The sequence below is a fragment of the Sminthopsis crassicaudata genome, chromosome 4, assembly GCF_048593235.1.
Source record: "Sminthopsis crassicaudata isolate SCR6 chromosome 4, ASM4859323v1, whole genome shotgun sequence".
Taxonomy (NCBI): Eukaryota; Metazoa; Chordata; class Mammalia; order Dasyuromorphia; family Dasyuridae; genus Sminthopsis; species Sminthopsis crassicaudata.
This window is the reverse complement of record NC_133620.1, coordinates 22,655,763-22,676,810: the sequence shown is the minus strand read 5'-3', so window position 1 is coordinate 22,676,810 and position 21,048 is coordinate 22,655,763. Positions and strand designations below refer to the sequence as shown.

General features: G+C 56.4%; 1 protein-coding gene across 7 annotated transcripts in view; it reads right to left on the bottom strand.

Moving 5' to 3' along the window:
• LRP8 (LDL receptor related protein 8) overlaps positions 1–19,850 on the bottom strand; it is a 95,301-nt gene extending 75,451 nt beyond the window's left edge. For 2 of the 7 annotated variants that reach the window (XM_074265892.1, XM_074265895.1), the window contains exons 1-2: positions 19,634–19,848; positions 16,936–17,055 (exon numbers count right to left, since the gene is read on the bottom strand). In XM_074265892.1, the coding sequence (XP_074121993.1) occupies positions 16,936–17,055; positions 19,634–19,700 (187 nt within the window). In that variant the 5' untranslated portion in view covers positions 19,701–19,848. Of the gene's footprint in view, positions 1–16,935; positions 17,056–19,633 lie in introns of all 7 variants that reach the window. The other 5 variants (XM_074265889.1, XM_074265894.1, XM_074265891.1 and 2 more) reach the window with 5 other exon arrangements.
• Positions 19,851–21,048: the final 1,198 nt, after the last annotated feature.

Below are 21,048 nucleotides of genomic sequence, written 5' to 3'. Positions count from 1 at the left end.
CACTTTGTGTCTTTGGCACATCCCTGGCGGGCACTGGTCACTACTCCTAGGGTAAATGAGTTTAAAAGACCCAATAATCAGGAGCCATCGAGTGCATTAGCCCAACCCCAAACAGAAACAGCTCCCAGGAACTGGTCCAGCCCAGTTTTAGAGACGAGCAAAGTGGGGTTCCTTCCTTCAGCCGCCGGGTGACAGTGGCCTGAGAGCAAGAAGATCTGAGTTCAAATAAAGCCTCAGACGCGTCACAGCTAGGGGACCCTAGACTATCGCCTAAACTTTGCCTCAGTTCCCCCATCTAAAATGGAGAAATTGGCCTCGATGCCTCTTGCTCCCATGATCCTCTCATCCTTCCCCCTGCAGGTGCTGGACTACTGGTCGTCGCTCACTGGCCTTGCTTCCAGTCTCGGGGGTTTCCACATAAATCCCCAAGCCCCCCTTTGTCCAGAAGGCAAGGAAGAGGCCCCAGCTTCTGTATCAGTGATCTCTCAGCCTAATTCTTCAAAGCCTGGGAAGGGGCCTCCAGGGAGTGGGGGGCAGCCTGGGGAATCCCCCCCATCCCCCACGCTGGCTCAGTCTCCAGGCAGGCCCATGACCTAGAGGTGCTTGCTCCTCACTGCTTTTGGAGGCTCCTCTAGGACAGGCTACCTCCCCGCTCCTGATCTCCAACCTGTTCTCCTCCAGCCACTCCCCACTGGCAGTTACCTCGGCAGAGACACCGGGGTGGTGGTCACTTCCTTCTGCAGATGAGGAAACTGAGGCACACAGGGTGAAGTGGCCTGCCCAGGGTCACACGGCTAGTGAGATCTGAGCTCAGGAAGATGAGTGCTTCTGACTCCGGGCCAGCATTCTATCCCCCGTGCCTCCAGGAGCTTCTCTGCTCACGGTGACAGGAGAGTCTTTCACCTTTGTGCTTAGCATAAGGCTGGGAATACAGCAGGCTTTTAATAAATGCTCGTGGATCCTGCCTGATTCCTGGAGCCATTTACAAGTTTGTGTCTATTCATGCAGCCATTCTAATTACCGCCCCCAACCAAAGGGCAAAGGATCCTGGTAAAACCTTGGTCCGTAAAATATTCCAGAAGCATGACGGCCATTCCCCTGGGAGTGGGGGTGGGCGCCTCCGACCACCGGAGTCAACCCAAGCACAAAGAGGCTTTGACAGCATCCCCGGCTCGGCCTTTGCTCCTCCAACCAAGTAAATAACATGGGAGAAGATAAGGCCACGAGAATCATCAGCCTCTCTGAATGTAATCAATTAAATCCAGCAGAACGAGAATTAGATGACCCCCCCCCCCCCGGACAGATCTACAAAAGCACAATGTGTCTGCCTTCCAGGACCCAGTCACGCATCTCGGAGCCCACTACAAAACGCTCTTTCCAGAAATAAAGGAAGACCAAAGGTTCATAAGGCTGCGTCAACAGAATAACAATGCTAATTGCAACAAGATCAATTTATAGTTTGAGTGCTGAACCAAACAAGTTTCTAAGTAGTTACTGTATAGAACTAGACAAAATAATGAGAAAATCCATCTAGGTTAAAAAAAAAAAAAGACATTACAAAAGCTGCTATCATCACAATTATTTGATGCCAATAAAAAAAATAAAAAAGGAACATATTAGGTAAAAAAAAAAAAAAAAAAAAAAAGCCCAATTTAGAGCAATTAAACATAAGTAGCCCTCATTTTCAATATACCTTCCAAAATCAAATCACTGGAGTAAAGACTCCCTGATAGACAATTAGCACTGGGAAAACTAGAAAACAATTTGGCATAAAGACTGATTTCGCTTAGCATTTTCCATCACAGACCATAAGAATCCCCAAATGGAAACTCAAACTAAATATAAAAGATCAAACAGTAAACAAATGAGAGAAAAGCGGAAGGAAGGAGTTTCCACGACTGCAGTTATGGAAAGAATGCCTAAATAAGTAAGTGATGCAGGTGATGTAAAAACAAGGGGAACCATTTCAATTCCCCCAAATTAAAAAGCTTTTGAATGAACAAAATCAATGCAGCTAAGGATGACATTGTAAGCGAAAGGACAAAGTGTAGCAGGGAATGATGCAAAGTATCTTCTTTTGAAAAGCTGAGTGACAGCATTAGCTTAAGGAGAGCAGGGTGGGTCTTTTCCACATTCTGTATAAGTAGGAGACTTTGTGGGAAGAATGAAGTTCGCACCAAACACAAACACACCAACCAGGCCCAGGCTAAAGGCGCCATTTAACCCCCCAAAGCCAGAAGGAACACGGCCCCTCTTTTCTACTTCTAAAAGGGCTCTCCCATAGGCAACAGACGAGATTTCTGCTTTACCCCGTGGGCAGATCTAAGAGAAGTGAGTGGGCAAAAGCCACAGGTGCGTCACCAGAAAAGGGAAAGCGCGCTGATGAAGGGGCTGTCCGAGAGCCCCTTGTCTAAGAGTCTTCGAGCAGATGCCAAATAATCATTTATCAAAGATATTGTGGAGGAGATGAACACATTTCCCATTCAGTTCCACTTGATTCAGTCCAGCGCATCATCCCAAGATCTCTTTGGACCCGATTCTGTCACCGAATGGTGACATCTCCATTTTGGAGCCATCCTCATCCCAAGTGTTCATCTGGCCTTTTGGTTCATGGTAGAACCTTCCAAGCTCACACTGCTCTGATCAATCGGACCTTGGCTTCACACAATGATGCCATTTTGGTCCTCTTCAGGCATGAAGAACAACAGCCACCAAGCAACCTCAAATGCCCTTTCCCTTCTAGCACCGTCTCAAATGAGGAAGTCTGCCATGTCGGCGCTTCGCTAAGCCACTTAATAAAAATGCCAAACAGACCTCTACGGTCCCTCCCAACCCACATCGTCTAAGACGCCAAAATTAGACTTCACGAGAGAGTGTCGAGGAGACGCTCGGGAAACAGAGCTGGTTTTTCCGCAGCCACATGGGAGTCCTCCTTCCGTGAATGTGTTAGTAGTTTGTTCTTCCAAGGCCCACAGCCCACCGAGGATGTCCTCCCACAAACACCCGTACTGAGAGACCAAACTGTGGGCCCTGCCGAAGCCTAAATATAATCCAAGCACTCGCTTCTGCCTCCCGGAAGAAAAACACAGTCTGGCATGCGTGGCGACTGAGGAGGAAGCAGAGGACGACCAGCCAGGACGAGCCCAGCAGGGGAACAGAAGGAACGGCTCCTTGAGGCAGACTCGACCTAACTGTAAGGACCCAGGCCAGAGGGATGAGAAAACGAGCCTCCTTCTCTCACGCAGAGGGATGGGAAGGCTGCGGGCCGTCCAACGGGCTCTGCTGACCTCTGTCCTGGAGCATCTCTCTAGATCCCTTCTCCCACTGGCGAGTTTCTCCTTTTGTGGAAGGACCCAAACCAGCCAGCCCGCGATGCCTTCCCTACCTCACTGGCCTACTTCTGCCTCATCCCGGAACTTCCCTCTGTCCCTTCTCCCCGCTGGACTATCCCTCTCCCAGACCCGCCAGCTTTTCTCATGGGTGGGTCTGTCCTCAGGCTGCCATTTTGTCAAGCTGCTCAGCCGGGCCTAATCAAGCACCTTCACCACTAATTTCCCAAACTTTAAAGCACCAGTTTTCCTCACCAGGAACTGCCGACCCCCACCCCCTGCAAGTTTGTTCAGCTTTTTTAGGTATCATCTCCACCCATGAAAATGTAAACTCCTCGAGGACAGGGAGCTTTCTGCTTCTGGTGTATTCCCAGACCTGGCATCGCAGGAAAGGCTTAATACGTGTTAGTTTCTTTGGATCCTTTGTGCCAAAGGAAGGCCCGGGGGTCAGAGGAAGGCACAAATGACTGATGGAACAACAAACGGCATTAGAGATGTCCTAGCATAAAATGGCTAGGCCCAGGGTCCAGGTTGACCCACCAAGAGGCCTTCAAACAGAGCCTTCGAGACCACCTGCCAAGGACTTTTTACTACAGATTCTCCTCCCGTACCAGCTGCTGAGATCTCTTCCAACACTCAATTCTGGGATTCTAAAATAACCAATAAAACCAATTTTTTAAAAGTCTTAGCTCTCCTCAGCAGTACAATGAGCCAAGACATTTAGGATGAAACCCGTTATCCATCTCCAGAGCAGGAATCGATGGAGTCTGAAAACAAATAAAGCACACTAAAATTGAGTCTCGTGCTTTTGAACATGCATTTATTTTGCAATGTGGCTAATTTGGATATATGTTGCATGACCACACGTCAAATTGCTTGTCTTCTCAATGAGGGATCTCGGAGAGAATTTGGAACTCAAAACTTAAAAATACAAAGGTTAAAATTTGTGTCTACTTGTAATTAAGGAGAAAAGAAAAGAAAAATTAATTGTAAAAAAATTACTCTGGGAACAATATGTGAAGCCCATCATACACTGACCAAATACTCCTGATTCTGGAAAATTACCGTGGACAACTGCAAGGAAAGGAAGAGGCTGGAGCTGGGAATTCACGGGAGCAGATGAAGGAACTCCTTACAGTAGAAGGAGGCGGCATCTGTGTAACCTGGAGAATCCCAGCGCTGCCGCAAGCACCACGAGGAGACGAGATGTGGTCGTCGACACACAGCCGGGATGTGTCAGCAGCTCGTCCCCCTGGCTTGGATATCTGCCCTCTCTAATAATGAACAACTTCACCTTTTAGGACCAGACCGGACATTTCTTTTTTTTTTTTTTTTTTCCCCCTTTTTTAACTTCTCTTTTTAATTGTATTTTCAGTTCCAAATTCTCTCCCTCCCTCCAGCATGTCCTCTGATGAGCCAATTCTTTCTACCAAAACTAGTCGGGACTTTCTCTACAACCCTCGAGTCTCAAGACAGCTCCAATTGTTGGGAAGTCCACGGGGACATCGGGCCTTTGCATCTTTGCAGCTCCTCCCCATCTGCCCTGTAAACTTGGGCAGAAACCCTCCCCCGAGGACCCCTCTCCCATCAGCCGGGGCCTTCTCCTCCCCCAGCTAGACACCCTTCTTTCCTTCCTTGCACTGATCCTCACAAGGCATGAGCTCCACCCCCCCCCAAGCCGTCTCTAATAAAAGTCCTTCCTAAGGAACAGCCCATGACAACCATGCTCCATTCTGACCAGAACAAGAGACATCCTACCATCCCTCCCTAGTCCTGGGGCATCACATTTCTTATAGCCTGCCACACCACAACCTCCACTAAGACCTCTAGATCTTTTTCAGATCAAATTCAGTCTAATCCCATTTCCCCATTTTATACTTTAATCTGATTCTGTGAACACACAGTTCAAACTTTCCATTCATCTCTATTAAACCTCCCGCTATGACATTTAGCCCAGGCTTTCAGCCTGGTAAACAGGCCTGATGCCCGCGGATCCCCAAGGAGGGGGAGCCCCTTTCTCCGAGTCTGCTCTCCTGGTGAGAAAGCTCTCCCTGATGCTCGGCTCCTTTGTTACCCTCTGCACTCCCTTGCTCCAGCCACAATTTTGCCCTCTGGGACCGAGCCGACATCCCCCTCCTACAGCGAAGGCTTCCAGGGGAGGACCTCGTTCGGTGGTCTCCTCCCCCTGAATGACAGGAGTTGGGGAGGTGGGGAGGAGCCAGCACCGCTCGAGAGGGAGAAAGAGCAGGGGTGCTTGGCAGGCTTCAGCCTGGTGGGGGTGTGGATGGCCAGATTCCTGGACCAGTGGGGAGCTGGACACTGAGGGGAATGGGGGTGGGACGTGGTACCCCCCCCTAGTGCTGCCCACCTGCCCCCGACTCAGGCTTTCCCAGGCCGTTCTTAGAGGGGGGGCTGGGGGCTGCTGACCTGACTAAATCAGGCAGCCACGGCAGTGAGCAGAAATCTTGTCCAGAAGGATGAGACATCGGGGGTGGGGGAGCTGATGGGCACCCCCTGTAGTAATGTGTTTGAGGGCACTGTGGGGCCTCTGAGCTGCTTGGCAGCCAGCCACTGGTCTAGAGATGGGAGGGGGAATGATGGACTGGAGGATACCCATGAAGGAGGGAGCGAGAGAGCAAGGCAGAGCTGGGAGAGATTCTACATAGTCTGGTTGGACGCCACCATAGGACAGATGAGGAAACTGAGGCACAAAAGCTCTAAGGGAAGGGTAGACTGGGAACTCTACCAGGCCTATAGTCCCCAGGAGACAGAGTTTTGTAAAAGGGCCTTGTTGTCTCAGGATTCACAAAGCCTTTGAGACTGGTTCCTGGTCCCCGGGCCTAACAAAGCCTGGACAAATGCAGTGATACATCTGTGGAGAGCTTCATTCAACAAATGGAGGCCCCTCCCACATGCCCCTCCTCCAAGGGACGGGGCCTACCTCCTCCCTCACAGACGTCACACGGCTAAACTTACCCCGTGCCCACAGTCTGAGATACGGACCAGAAAGGGGACCTTGGAGGCTGTCACAGTCCCTGATTTTCCACAAGAAGGACCAAGGCCCAGGAGGGTGGAGGCATCTGCAGAAAGTCACCCGGGAAGGAAGCCGCAGAATAGAGATTGACACCGGGTCCTGCGACAGAAAATCCAGGGCTCTTGCCATCTACCCTGCTGCGACTCCCTCTCAGCTCCTCCACAGAAACGACAGGACAAGGCCATCTCTAGCATCTTTTTGGGCACCGGCGAGTTACAAAGGGACAATCCTTAGCTTTCCCTGCGGCCAGGGAGCTGGCAGCTCCCATCTACCTCTCATAACCTGGTTCAGAAGCAGCCCTGTTTCCTGCCCTCATACACTGCAATGGAAAGGAAAATAAGTGCTGAACTAATAAAAACACGCCTTCCCATGATGCATAAAGAGCTCAGACCCTCAGCAGTCCTGGAAACGGCGTGTCTCAGTGGTGCCCCCAGGGTTTGGATGAACTTGGCATTGAAGGCAATGGATGAGCCTAGGACCATCAGACACTGAATCTGGCGTAACGGAACTGGGATGCAGCCTGGGACCCCACCTTCCTGATGGGCTTGGGTTTGGCCCGGGGCCCTCTCTGAAGTCGCAATGATCCCGAGTCTCTTCCTATTCGAACTTCAGCATCCCTTCCCAGAAGGCTGCAACATGGTGGACCTTGGGGCCTCCTGCCTCTTAGAAGCAAGAAGATAGTAGCGGAACCTGCAACTACCAGTTCCACTTCATTTCAGTACATTCCTTCCAGTCCCTTTAAAAAACAACCTGAAGTCACCTCTGCTGACATCAGCAAATTCTATTTCCTTTTTTAAAAAGTTGGTCTCCCTACCCCTCCCACCTCAACCCAGTGCAGTCGTTCTGTCCCTAGAGAGCAATAGCAGCTCTCTCCAGCTCCGTCTCACCCAGAGCTCCCCAAGGAACAGCCCGGGGCTGAAAAAACCACCAAGCTGGGGGATGCGTGAGGCAGTGATTGGCTAGGATGCAAACGGACCAGCCCTCTCCAGTTGGGTTAATTATCTTTAGCACCTAGGCACTGTCAGAAAGAGTCAGGGAGAAAAGAACCTCAGGGGATTTTCTAAGCTTGCTTCCTGCACCTGGTACAAGCGGTGGGCACCCTGGGAGATTCCAGGTCTGAAACGGACACCTCGGAGGCTGCCCAGCCCGGCCCAGCCTTCAACGTTCACCCTATGGCAACCTCAACAATCAATTATTCTGCTCCTTCCACATTGGCTCCCATACATACCCTGGTGCTCACGGTGTCCCTGGTATCTGTGGGAATATAAGCAAACTAATGCATTGCTGTTGGGCCTGGAAAATGTTCCAGCCATTCTGCAAAACAATTTCTAACTATGTAAAGAACATGACCAAACTGGTCGTACCCTTTGACCCAGAGTCTCCCGCTGGTCCCCAAGAAGATCAACAATAAAAAAAAAGAAAGGTCTCATACACACCAAAGTGTTTATACCCCAGAAAATTTTGTAGGAGCAAAAAACTGGAAGCCAGGGTAGTGTCCATTGGCTGGAGGCCAGGTAAACAAATGATGGTATATGAAGGTCATGGGAGATTACTGGGCCACTAAGAACAAGGAATATGATGAATACCAAGGAGTGCCAGAAGGCTTATGGGTAGTGATGTAAAATGAGGTCAGCAGAACAAGGAAAAAGAGATTGAGTAAATAGGACAGACAACGAAGAGAATGCCTCGATGTTATAATGGCCGATGCTGACCCCAGTGATGAGCTAGGAGAGGACGTGTCCCGTTGGCTTCTCGCAGAGAATGAGTTGGGAGCATCCTCTCTGAAGTCAGCCTGCTGGGCTGGAAAAGGGAACAAGATACAGCAGGGATGTAAAAATAAGAGAGTGGCAAAAATGGATTAAAAACGAACAATGAAAGCTGCACAACTGCCTCTCTCCTCCCTGTCCTCTGCCCGCTGCTCTGCCCTCTTTCCCACTGGTGCCCCCGCCTCCCGCCCAGACATACATCATCTCAGCATCGCAGAGCTGGACGGCTCTGGGGATAAACTGATGACTCGCTTGGCCAAGGAGAAGTTCAGTGATTTCTGGCACAGGGCCAGAACAAGAGGCTCAGTCAGCCTCCCCACTTGTGTGGAGGATCATCGCTAGAGGCACTTCCAGGGAAGGAAGGGAGGAAGTTAAGACCTGAGCAAGAAAGATTTCTCAAAGGGTTCTCCTCACTCAGGCCCCAGGGGGACCCGAAAGAAACCAGGTCAGGTCTGAGAGAAAAACCAGCGCTCAGGGCAGAAAGTGGGTTACTAAAAAATGAGACTGTGACCTGCCTTCATCCGTCCCTCGGGAGGCCAGGAAGGCCCAAATTCAGGCCATCCAAACTCCTGGCCCCAGGATAACGTGCCCACTAGTGAAGGTATGGCATAGCGGACGGGGGACTCTCTTGACAGAAGGATCTTTAGTGTCACCCACTTCAGGACCCCAGGCCTCTTAGACCAGCAGGTCAATTTAAAAGTGTCTAATACATTCAGAGAGCTCTGGGTCACACAGTCCTAGATTCTGAACTGGGAAGAACCTTCATGTTCACGGAGGAGAAAATGAAGGGCAAGGGGGTTAAATGACTTATTGAGATTTAAATCAAGAAGCTCAGCACCAGAAGCTGTCTCAGAGCTCAGTTAGTCCAACCCGTACTGAAACAAGAATCCCTTCTTTGACACTGGCACCGGAGTCAAAGGTCCTGGATTCAAATCCTGCCTTGGATATTTACCACTTATGTGACTTTGCAAAAGTCACTTCATCAGCAAAATGGACTCCCTGGTCCCTGTTTCTCTTCTATAAGGGATCCAAATGGGGGATAAGAGTCCACTCTAACAGACAGCATGACTCTCTAAGTGCCCCACAGAGAGACAAGGGAAAAGAAGGTTCTCAGGGAGCTGCAGAGGGAAGAAGCCAAGAAGCCTTCCTGGAGGAGGTCATGGAAATCAAAGAACTAGATGAAATCTCAGATCTGGGTGATCTCAGGAAAGCCATTTCTGTTCCCCAGGTCTGTTTTGTCTTCTATAAATGAGGGAGCTGGGAGCCTGCAGGTCACCTGGCTGATCTTGCCTATTTACTCCCTGGAGTTTCCAAAAGAAACCGTGGCCCTGGCCCAGCCTCCAGAGCCCAAGCGAGTCCGCAGAGCCCTGGCTGGGAGGCCCCTTTCTGCCTCTCGGCCGGAGCCGGGCCATCCCCGGCCAGCCAGGTAGGGGCCCTCCAGGGAGGGCTGGAAAGTGCTCAGCAGGCAGACCTAATTATGGAACGCCGTCCTTCCGACCTTGCGGAACACTTGCCATCTCTGAACTCAAAGGGTTTAGAGGAGGAAGAAGGAAAACCAGGGGCAGCGCCTCAAGGAGCCTAGGAGACCCTTCCTTTCCCAGGAAACAATAGGGCAGCCCCAGGCCAGATTTTCCGGTTCCCAGAATTTAAACAAATCCCCATTCTTGAGAGCTTCCAAAGCCCTCTGCACCCCCAACTTTTGCAGGCTGTAGCTTGGAGCAAACAGCATTTAGCCCCGTTTCATGGTGGAGGAACTGAAGCTCAGAAAGCTTTCATCACTGCGAGCATCCGAAGGCAAGGGCAGATTCAAACTCGGGTCTGCTGGTGACCCCCCTGAGAAGAGGAAGGAGGAAGAGAAGTGGAAAAGAGGCCTCCCTCATGAGGGCTTGGGAAGCCGATGTCGTGGGCTTCTGGCAGGTGGGGAAAGCCCTCTGCAGAATAAGCTACTTAAATCCTACTAACAAATGCAGCCCACAGGATTACCAAGGACACCTATAATGTGGAAATCGAGTTCCTGACTTCCAGACCTGCTCTAAGCCCTCTCTGAAGCGTCTCCAGGACTTAAGGAATTCTGCCAAGGCCCAGAGCCCTTCCTCAGCTTCAGTTCCCATACTTAGAATTGCTGGTTATTGGAGCAGAAGTCATACATAGTCCAGCTCCTGGGACGGGAGATCAAACTGGGGGCCAGCAGGAAAACGTCTTGTGTTGTGGGTACTGGGGACGTCGGACCATCCATTCCCCCAGGGCAGAGGCCCAGCATTCCCAGGGGAACGCTGCCCCACGTCCAGCAGGGCCCGTTACCTCGCTCCAGACAAGGATTCGAGTGTCCCTGCCCCACTCAGGAGCTATGTGACTTGGGCACTCACTTCTCTCCGGCCTCGGTTTCCCCGCTTCCTCTGTAAAAGGAGGGGCCAAGGCTCCACAGTTCTAAGGGTCTTTCCAGCTTTAAACTTACAGTGCTATAGATTCTCTCTCTCCTCTCTCTCTCTCTCTCTCTCACACACACACACACACACACACACACACACACACACACACACACACACACTCTTCTAGGCCAAAGATCCTCTTGCTCCGCAGGTTCATTTCTTGGGGAAGTGGAGAGAAGTGTTAACTATGTATGAGGGTCCCACAGTCTGGACGGTGCAGCTAATGAAGGCCCAGGCATGGAGACCGCGGACGGCCCTGGCACTCCCCTTCTCCCCCACCCCGCCTTATCCCCCAACTGGTCTCTCTTTCCCTGTCTCCCCATCCCTCGGCCACCAGAGTGGTTGGAGGGGAGCTGGAGATGAAGGCTGAGGAAATGGCCACCGACACTAATGGAACAGAAAACGAGGCCAGCCGTCCTCGCAGAAAAAACCAAGTGAATCATCTCCTGGACTCGCAAGATATTCAAAAAGACTCAAAAAAGGAACATCTCAGGGTGGGCTGGAGCCTGAATGGCCGGGCTGGAAGGGTCTAGCCTTTAGGGCGGAGATTATCAGAGCCAGGAGGATCACTATGTGGAGAATTAGAACCCAGAACATCGAAAGTGGAAATATCCTTAGAACATAGAATGTCAGGGGCATGGAGCCTGCAGTGGCAGTGGCAGCGTTGGCAAGGACCTTGGAGCAGAGAATTCTGGGATGGGAAGAACAGGTGCACTTGCTGGATTCTTCCTTCCCCTAATTCTTCTTCCTCCTCCTCCTTCCACTTCCTCTTTCTCCTTTCTCTTCTTCTTCTTCACAGCCCCTCCCTACAGGAAGCTTCAGGCCTCCTCACCTGGATCAGTGGTGATTTCCTCCACCAGACCTCCACGTTCCATTCTCAGGGTTTTATGAGCAGGAAACTAGTCCCCAGAGTTCTCCTCTCTACCTCCCCCTGAAGTGACTAAGAGGAACGTTCTCCCTGCCTCCCCTGGGCTCCTTGCTTCCGGCCCAGCTAGAATCCCCCCCTTCTGGGAGCTGCGCCAGCCTTTCTCTATGTGCTCGCCCCCCAGAGCCGTCTCTCCTGCTGGCCCCACAGAGAGCAGCGGCCTCCTCTGCCTCTTTAGTGCCTGGCACAGAGTGGGTGCTTAACAAATGCTGGACAACCTGGCTCCTCAGTGTCCAGGACCGAACGTTCCCTGCCTTGTGTTCGTCCACACCCCAGGTCTGTGCCAGGGTGCCTGGCACTATGCTCTGCACAGCAGCTGCTTGGGCACAAATGGTGGGAATCATCTAAGTGGACCCCCTTGTTTTGGGAGAGGAAAAGTGAAGTCCAAAGAGAAACAATCTGCCTCAGTCCACCCAGCAAGCTCCATTTTTCAAAAAGATAACTGCCCGACTCCTAAGGCCAGAGCTCTACCCAGCCAGGTGCCCCTCTAGTTAGCTCCTTGAGGGAAAGACTTTAATTAAGGGTCATTTTCTTCCCAGAAGCTCAGGGGCCCTCCTCCAGGGAGGCTGTGGCAGGGAACACAAGGAGCCAGGTCCGAGGAACACCTGGTTATTCGGTAAAAGGAAAGCTTCCGGAGGGCCGACATCTTTTTTCAGTTCTTTGTATCCCCAGCACAATCCACCTTACGTAATATGCCTGTGAGCCTGAATTTCTGGATAACCAGAGGGAGGAAAGGAAAAAGAGCACCTGCTGAGTGCCTACTGTGTACCCAGCACTGTATACCATGCCAGCATGGTGCCATTTGAGTCTCCCATGGCTGGAAGGAAGGTGCTGTTATTAGCCCATTGCACAGTGGAGACAATAACATTACTCAGGGTCAAATAGCCAAGTATCTGAGGCTGCATTTGAACTCGGGTCTTCGGGACTCCAGACCCAGAGCTCCCTCCACTGCACTCCTGGCTACCTAAAGACCAGAGAAGGCCCGAGCCTCGAAGGCTGGAGTCAGATGAAAAAAGGGCTGGCTACCATGTGGGCAAGCCCATCCCTCTTTATGTGCCTCAGTTTCAGGGGACATAGAAGAAGGTTGCAAGGTCATCTAAAGCCCCCTCAGGGCCCAGGAAGAAAGCTTCCTGTAGGGAGGGGCTGGGGGGGGGCCAGGGGGAGCCAGGGTCAGCAGAATTAGAACCCAGGGACTCCGATTTCAGAGACAGTTCTTTTTCTTGATGGGGACTGGATTAACTGGTTCCTGGAACCTCTCCCTGATTTGGATTCCTAGGAGTTCTGCCTCCTCCCCCTTGTCCACACCCAGACACACTCACAGTCTCTCTCCACCACCACCACCTGCTGACTGCAGGAGCCCCAAGTCTGGCCTGGCCCAGGACCAGCTTCCTCAGCTCTGGCCTGTGGCTCCAAGGCCTCTTCCGGAGCTTTGAAAAGCTTTCCAAGGGGGACAGGAGTGGCCGCCGCCCCTCCCTCGGCTCCGTCCTAGAGCTGCCATCGCCCACCTCCTGCCCCCACCGAGGCCCTGCTAAGGGCTGGTCAGTCAGTGGGACTGGGGATCCCTCGATCTTCAAGGCCTTTCTGTTAACAAGTCTCCCCACTGCCCCTCCCCACCACTGCTATCCAACATAGAAAAGCCACTTTGTTCAGTAGTGAGCTCCTTGTCCCTGGAGTGATCCAAGAGGGAGCTGGGTGACTGGCCTTAAATCAGAACGTTCCAGGGGGACTTCTGGTATGAGGCAAGAGGCGGTAACAGATTCCATCTGAGGTCCCTTCCAGCTCCCCCCCCCCAAGGCCCTTCTCCCCCTCAGCTGCCTCCCCCCCCTCCCCAGACCTGCCCTCGGGCGCCTGCGCTCCTACACCTACACTGGCAGCAGGAGGGCCACCAGACTCCCTCCTCCTGAGGCATCTATTTGATCACAGTCTGAAAAAGTTAGGCTTGAGGGGTCCTGGAGAGCATCTCTTCCGCTCTCCCCTCCCTCATTTTACAAATAAGGAAACTGAGGCTGAGAGAACGGTCCCACAGCCCCCCGGGAATCACTGTGTCTGGTCTTGACTGGAAGCTGCCGGAGGGCAGACGGAGGATCCCACTTCTCCCAAACCAATGCCAGTCACGTGACCTCCGGCAAGTCCTGCTGCCTCTGGACTCTGGGGACGGACGGCTGCCTCGCCTCTTCTGAATCGAGCTTCGAGGATCAGAGACCACGAGCCTGGAAGGGACTTCCTACCGCCCTTCTCTCTCGATGTCTCAGCGAGCGACCCGGGCCCCCCCAGGCTGGGCCAGAATCCCCGGCAGGTCCCTCAAAGCCTGGTCCGGTCAGTGTGGGCCGGTTTCTCCCCGGCTTTTCCTGGCCACAGCAACGCAGCAGGAGCAGCGGGGCTGGGGCACAGGGGGCCAGCTCCCGCCCGGGCTTCCCATCCTGACCCCCTGCAGGTGAGCGGGGACAGGCAGGCAGCAGGAGGAGGGTTAAAGATTCCATTTGGGTGAAGGCTAAGGGAGGAGAGTGGGGGGTGGGGGGGCGGGGGGGCTGGGGAGCCCCCCCCCCCCCCCCCCCGGCGGAGCAGCAGTCTGGTCTCCTGCTGTTAACCCAAGCCCACTGCCTTAGTGACTTCCCTGTGTGAACCGCTCACTCTCAATGCTGATTGTCCCGGCCCTGCGGGGGGGGGGGGGGGGGGGGGGGGGGCTCTTCCCTGAGCTCAGACCGAGCCTTGTTCTCCCCCACCCGGGGCTGGAACAGAGGCCTTTTTCACGGCCCCCCCCCCAAGCTCCCATTGACAGCCATCACCCCACACTGGGCCCGTCCAGGCCAGGCGCCCGCTGTGACGGGGGGCACACAACCCTGCGCGGCCCCTCACCCTGGTCTCTTCCCAGGCCTCTGAGACCCTCCCTCCCCTCCCAGCAAGCCCCGCATTTCTATGGTGAGGGACTGTCTGCTCCCAGAGCCGGAGAGGTGGGCGGGGGAGGGGAAGGCTCACATCACACACCGGAGGGGAAGGCCCTGGGCCAGGACAGCCTGGCAGGGGCTCCCAGGAGCCCGCAGCTATTAGATGGCCAGGCAGGGGACCCCCACAGCCCGCTCTCCGGCCAGATTCTAACCACCGCACCGCACGGCCTCTTCCCATGGACAGTGGAGAGCCCCCCGGATCCAGCTGGAACGGACACTTCTCACCTCAGGTCTAAACCGAGGCGCAGAGTGAGGAGGGCACCTCGCTCAGAGACCCCACGAGCCCTGAGCCCACGTTCGAGGCCCCTCTGATCCCCCCCCTTCCTCAGATCCACACGATGCCCAGTTCTACCTGCCCGTCCTCCTGCTTCCCTCGCCCCCAGCCCCAATTTGGCATCAAACCCACCCCTCCTCCTCCCCTCTGCCCCTTAGACTGCATCGCCTTTAAAATTCAGCTCAAATCCCACCTTCTGTGTGAGGGTAATAACAAAGAAGGAGAAGATGGAGGGAGGAGGGAGGAGGGAGGAGGGAGGGAGGGAGGGGGGATGGGAGGAAGGAGAGGGAGGAGGGAGAGGGAGGAAGGAGAGGGAGGAGGGAGAGGGAGGAGGGAGGGAAGAATCTTTGTGGGTACAAGAAGAGGCTTAGAGCGGAGGCTCTTCCCCTTGGCAGCATGAAGAGTCTCTAAGCGGATCTTGGGATGTGAGACAGAAGCGGATTAGAGGCCGGGCCCTTCCGGAGCCGCCTCACCTTTATGCGGCTCACTAGAGATGGGGGGGGGGGGGCCTCCCACAGAAAGACTCTGTCTCAGGAGCCTTCCCACCCTGTGCTGTGCTCCCCCACACAGACCCAGGAGGTCAGGGGGCAAACCTCGGCTCCTCCCCCACCGGGCCTGCCTTGATCTCGATCTCCAGGCCTGAGAGCCCAGCCTTCCTCGCCCCCTTTTACTCCCTGGCTGCTTCCTGTGTCCTGCAGCACTCAGGTGCTAAAAGCTCCTCCACCTGGTTCCCTCCTTCCTGTCCTTTATACGACTTCCGGGTCAGGCAGCAGGGGTTAAGTGACTGGCCCAGGATCCCACAGCTAGCTAAGTGTCTGAGGGGCGGGGCCCCAGCCAGGGGCCCTCCAGCTGCCCCCCCCACGGCCTTTTGAAATAAGACCAGTTTAAGCACATTCTAAGCTGCCCCGCCCCCACACCTTGCATTTCATGAGGTACGGCGTTCTATGGGTAGCAGTTATGTCCCCCCCAGTCGGGCTCCCCCATCTCCCACAAGCCTCCGGGCCGGAGGGAGGAACAGCGCCACCCGCTGGGATACAGAGGCAGGCGGACAGGAGCCCTGCCGCAAGGAGCGCCTAGTTTAATGGGGGAGTTAACAGGCGGAGGGAGCCGCAGGAACAACCTGGGAGACACCAGGGGGCAGGAAGGCTTCTCGAAGCCTCCAGCAGAGCCCTGAAGGTGCCGGGATAACCGGGGGGGGGGGGGAAGGGGGGGTAGCCGCTCAGCTCCCGGCATTCTTTGCCATCCTGAACGTTCTTCGCTGTGTGCAGCGTGCCTGAGAGTTCCCAGCACCCCCGGCCAGGCGGCCCAAGCAGCGCCCAAGGGTGAGGAAGCCCCGGCCCGGGGCCCCGCGGGGAGGGGCCTCCAGGGACCACGGCAGTTCTTCCCCACACCCCAACACACAAAGGCCGCCGAGGGGCCGTCCCGGAGGAACAACTCCCATCTCCCCGAGATCTGGCCCCTCCCGCAAACTGCGAGCGCAGCCAATAGGAGGCGGCCCAGCCGGAGGCCCGAAGCCCCAGGTGCTTCCAGGAGCGCGGCCCCGCCTTCCCCCGGCCCCGCCCTCCTCCTCCTCACCTCCCAAGGTGCGGCGGTGACTCGGCAGAAACGTGCGGCGGAAGGGCGGGGGTGTGTCCCGGGCCTGGGGAGTGGGGGGGGAGGAGGAGGAGGAAGGGGAGCCCGGGAAAGGAAAGAAAGGCCGGGGCCGGGCTCGGGTCCCAATTACTCCGGCGGCCAGGTCCCGGGCCGGCGATTGGCCGCTCCGGCCACGAGGCCTATCTGGTGTTGCGAGCCCAGCCAATCAGGACCCGGGGGGAGCCCATTCATTCACAAAAAAGCCGGGGGAAGGAGCACCGGCGGGGGCGCCACTCCCGCAGCCCCTCGGCCACCCGCCGAGTCCGCCCCCACACGTGTCTGGGCCCGGCCCGCTGGACCACGGCCCCCACCCCGCGGCCAGAGACGCAGGGCCACGAAGCTGGGGGGGGAGGGCTAGGCCAGCCCCGGGGGGTCCGGGGGGGGAGCAGGAGGCCCCTAACCTCCTCCCCCGCGACCGGAAGGACGCTGGGCACCTCCGGACTAGCCAAGAGTTGGCTAAGAACCCCCATGGGAGGGGGGGGCTGAGGCGAGGGTGAGGACGAGGGGAGCCTTGTAACGGTTTCCCCGCCGTGGTTTCCCCACCTCCACGGCCTCCCTTGGCCTCCCTCCCTCTGCGCGGGCGCAGCCGGGGAGCACTCACGGCAGTCATCCTCGTCGCTGTTGTCCACACAGTCATTGTCCTCGTCGCATCTCCACACGGAGGGGATGCAGCGCTCGTTCCCGCACTGGAACTGGTTCTCCTCGCACTCCTTGGGGGCCCCTGGAGGGGAGAGCGGCGGGAGAATCAGCACCCACGTCCCGGGCCCGCACCCCCACCGCTGGGCAGCGACTCAGCTCATCCCCTAGGGGGCGCTGGTGGGGGGGGACAGTGCCAGTCACCCCCCAGGAGGATTCAGGCTCTGAGAGTGGGCATGGCACGGTGCTGGGCACGGGCTGAGACAAAAACTAAACAGTGCCAGCTCCGCGGGCAGAGCCAAAGCGCCGGCAGATAAGCCCAGAAACGGGGCTCCTCCTCAGAGCTCCCCCCGTTCAACCCCAGCCCCAACTGGTTTTTGATGGTAAGGCTAAAAAGGGGGGGTGGGAGACAAGTGAGGGACACAGGAAGAGAGGGGAGGGGCCTCTTCTCGGCAGCCACAAAGGCTGGGAGCCCCAGGAACCACGACCTCAGGGGGCTAAAAAGCCCCCCTCCTCTTTTCGAAGAATCCCCCCCAAGGCACAGTTGCCCCCTTCAGGGCCCTTCTCCCTCCTCCCCAATATCGGTCCAGTCTGGGCAGCACAGCTTTCTGCATCCCATCGCGCCTGGCTGAGAAGGGGGCATCCCTAAGGGCCCTCCCACCCGACTCCTGCACCCTCTGAACACGAAGCAGCTCAGAGCGGTCCCAGGAAGCTGCCCCGCCACACACACACACACACACACACACACACACACACACACACACACACACACACTCTCTCTCTCTCTCTCTCACACACACTCACACACACACACATTCTCACATTACACACACACAGGGACACACACATATATACACATTACACACACTCACATTACACACACAGGGACACACTCACATATATACACATTACACACACAGGGACACACACATATATACACATTACACACACTCACATTACACACACAGGGACACACTCACGTATATACACATTACACACACTCACATTACACACACACAGGGACATACACACATATATACACATTACATACACACATAGGGACACACATATATATACACATTACACACAGGAACACACACACACAGGGATACACACATATATACACATTACACATACGGACACACACACACACATTACACACACACAGGGATACACACATGGGCACACACTCTCACATTACACTCACACGGACACACACATATATACACAACACACACACAGTCATGCCAGGAAAAGCAATGAAAGAAAATGCCAGGAAAACGAAATACCCGCGGGTCCCGGATAATGCCCTCCCTTCTCGGCTAAGCGCGATTTTGGGTCCCGCCTCGAGTCTCCCCCCAAAGTTTCTGCCCTCTCTTCCCAGAAGCACCTGCCTGCTTCTCGATTGGGGGGCGGGGAGATCCAGGCAGCCTGAGTCCCTACTGAAAGTGCCTGGAGAAGGGAGCTGGAGGGAGGGAAGGGCAGCTAATGGGGGGGGGCGGGAAGCACCCCCTCCGCTCCATCTTCGCTGTGGGGGGGCCTTAAGCCGATGTTACTCAGTTAAATAATTCTCTCCGCAATGCACACGCTCCGCCCCCGCTCCCCCCAACCCAGGGAATTGGGGAGGGGGAAATGCAGAGAGGGCCATGGGAATCTCCGGGATAAAGCAGGGACAAGTTAAGTGACCGCCCCACCCCCACACGTCCTCGGCATTTCCCGACCCTAAAGTTCCGATTCAGGGGCTCTATCTGGAAGGCTGAGGGACCCCCCAAGGGGGGGGAAATTCAGAGTCTCTTCCCCGGGCCCGGGGCCCTCCATCCCCGGGGGAGTATGTGTGCACCGGGGGGGGGGGGGGACATCGTCCTCGCGCCGCTAAAATCAGGGGACGAACTTGAGAGAATTCCCCACCCCCCCAAGCTCAAAGCCCCCGGTCCTCGGGATCGAGCGCCCGCCCCAGGAGGGACTGTCCGGGGGGCACAGACATAAAGGGACAAAGTTTAAACCTGCCCCCTCCCCAGCCCCCACTAGCTCCGCCGCTCCTGGAAAGGGGCGGGAGGGGGCAGAAATGCGGGGAGGAAGGGCACCTCATCCTCCCCCGGTCCTGGCAAAGTCCAGCCGAAGGGGAGAAGGTCCCGAAGATTCCTCCCCCGCATCCTCGCGGACCGTCCCGGGAGCGCCCCTCTCCCGGAGGAGTACTAGAGGTCCTGGGGGGGGGGAGGCAGGAGGGGATGCAGACAGAAGGGAGGGAAAGGCCGCCGCCCCCTCAGCCCCAGCGGATGAAAGCGGTAAAGTTGAGGCATCTTCGCCCTCCTCCAGCCGCACATCCTCGGAGCCCCCAGTCCCGGGTGGAAGGAAAGGAGGGGGGGTGTTAAGGCATAAAGGGGAGGGGGCGTCACGGCTCCGCTCCTACAGCCGCGATGAAGGGGGTGAAGTTCCGCTCTCGGCCTCCCCCTACCCTCCCAGAGCCCTCCGAAGAGCCCCTTCCCCATCGGAGGGGGGTCTTCTTCCTGACAATGGCCTGCGGATAAGGTGGAGGAGCCCCGGGCGGGCTTTGTGCGGCGGCCCGGGGGGGGGGCGCTCGGGCCCGCACCTCGCCCCCTCCCCACACATCCCCGCCAGGGGCGGCCCCTCCCCCCGTTCGCCCCCTCCCCCGCCGCACGCACCTGGGGCCGGCAGATGCAGCAGCAGCAGCAGCACCAGCAGCGCCGGCAGCAGCTCGGGCCGCCCCATGGCCGGGCTCCGGCGCCCCGCAGCGCCCCGCGCCCTCAGCCGGCCGAGTGCGGACCGCGGGGCTGCTGCGGCCGGCTCGGGCTCCGGCTCCGGCTCGGGCTCGGGCTCCGCTGCATTTCAAGCAGCCTCCGTGACGCTCCCCTCCCCGGCGGGCGGGGCGGGCTCAGCCTCCGCGCGCGGCCCGGCCCTGGCCCCCCGCGCCGCCGCCGCCGCCGCCGCCGCCGCCCCCGCCACGCGCGCGCGGCCCCGCCCCCGGGGGAGGGGGTCGGGAAGGGGGGCCGGGCTGAGCTCGGGGCACGGGGAGGGGCGGGGCGAGCCTAGCGGGCACGTTCCTTCCCCTCCCCCTCCCGAGGGCCCCTGGCTATTGGTGATTGCTCATCCTTATTCACGACACTCGCCGTGACGCGCACGTCGCAAGGATGCTGGCGCACGTAGCGGGGATGCTGGCTCCGCGGCGCTTCAGTCCAGGGGTTGGGAGGGAGGCCCGGGGCCAGTGGTCCCCGGGGGCGGGGGCAGGACCGCACCCCCGCCCCACCCCCACCCCACCCCCACTTCCTCTCGCAAACTGAGTAAGGACAAAGAGGGGGAGGGGGAAGGGTCTGGTCCAGCGCTGACCCTTAATGGTGAGCCTGGAGTGGGCCCCTCCCCGCTCTGTGGCTGAGTCTTCATCTGTAAAATGGGCACGGGAAGCCCCTCACCCAGGATGGGATAGCCTTGCCTGGACTCACGGGAGTCTGCTCTGACCCGGAGCTCCGGGAATGGCTGCCCTCCCTCACCCGGTGTTTGCCCCTGGCCCGGCGCAGCCTTTCCCTTCATTCCTCCATCCGGGAGCTCTCCCCAGAGGGGCAGCCCGCCCGGCCGCAGAGGCCTCCCCTCCCCCAGCTCCGCCCGTGGCTGAGAGCCGCCGCCACTGGCACCTGCTCAGCTGTCTTAGGCTGGCAAAGGAGCACCCCAAAGTTCGGGCCCCGCACCGGGGTCTCAAAAGAATTTGCAGTTTTTTGACTTCCCTCACAGGCTAATTGTACAAAGTCCGATTCTTCTTGTGCAGCGAAACCACTGGATAGACATGTATACATATATTGTATTTAACTTACACTAACATATGTAACATGTACTGGTCGACCTGCCATGGGGGGAGGGGGGTGGAACAAAAGGTTTGGCAATTGTCAGTGTTGTAAAATTACCTACATATATATCTGGTAAATAAAAACTATAATTAAAAAATATGGGGGGCATATGGTGGCAGCTAGGTGGCGCAGTGGGTAGAGCACCAGCCCTGAATTCAGGAGGACCAGAGTTCAAATCTGGTCTCAGACACTTAACACTTCCTAGCTGTGTGACCCTGGGC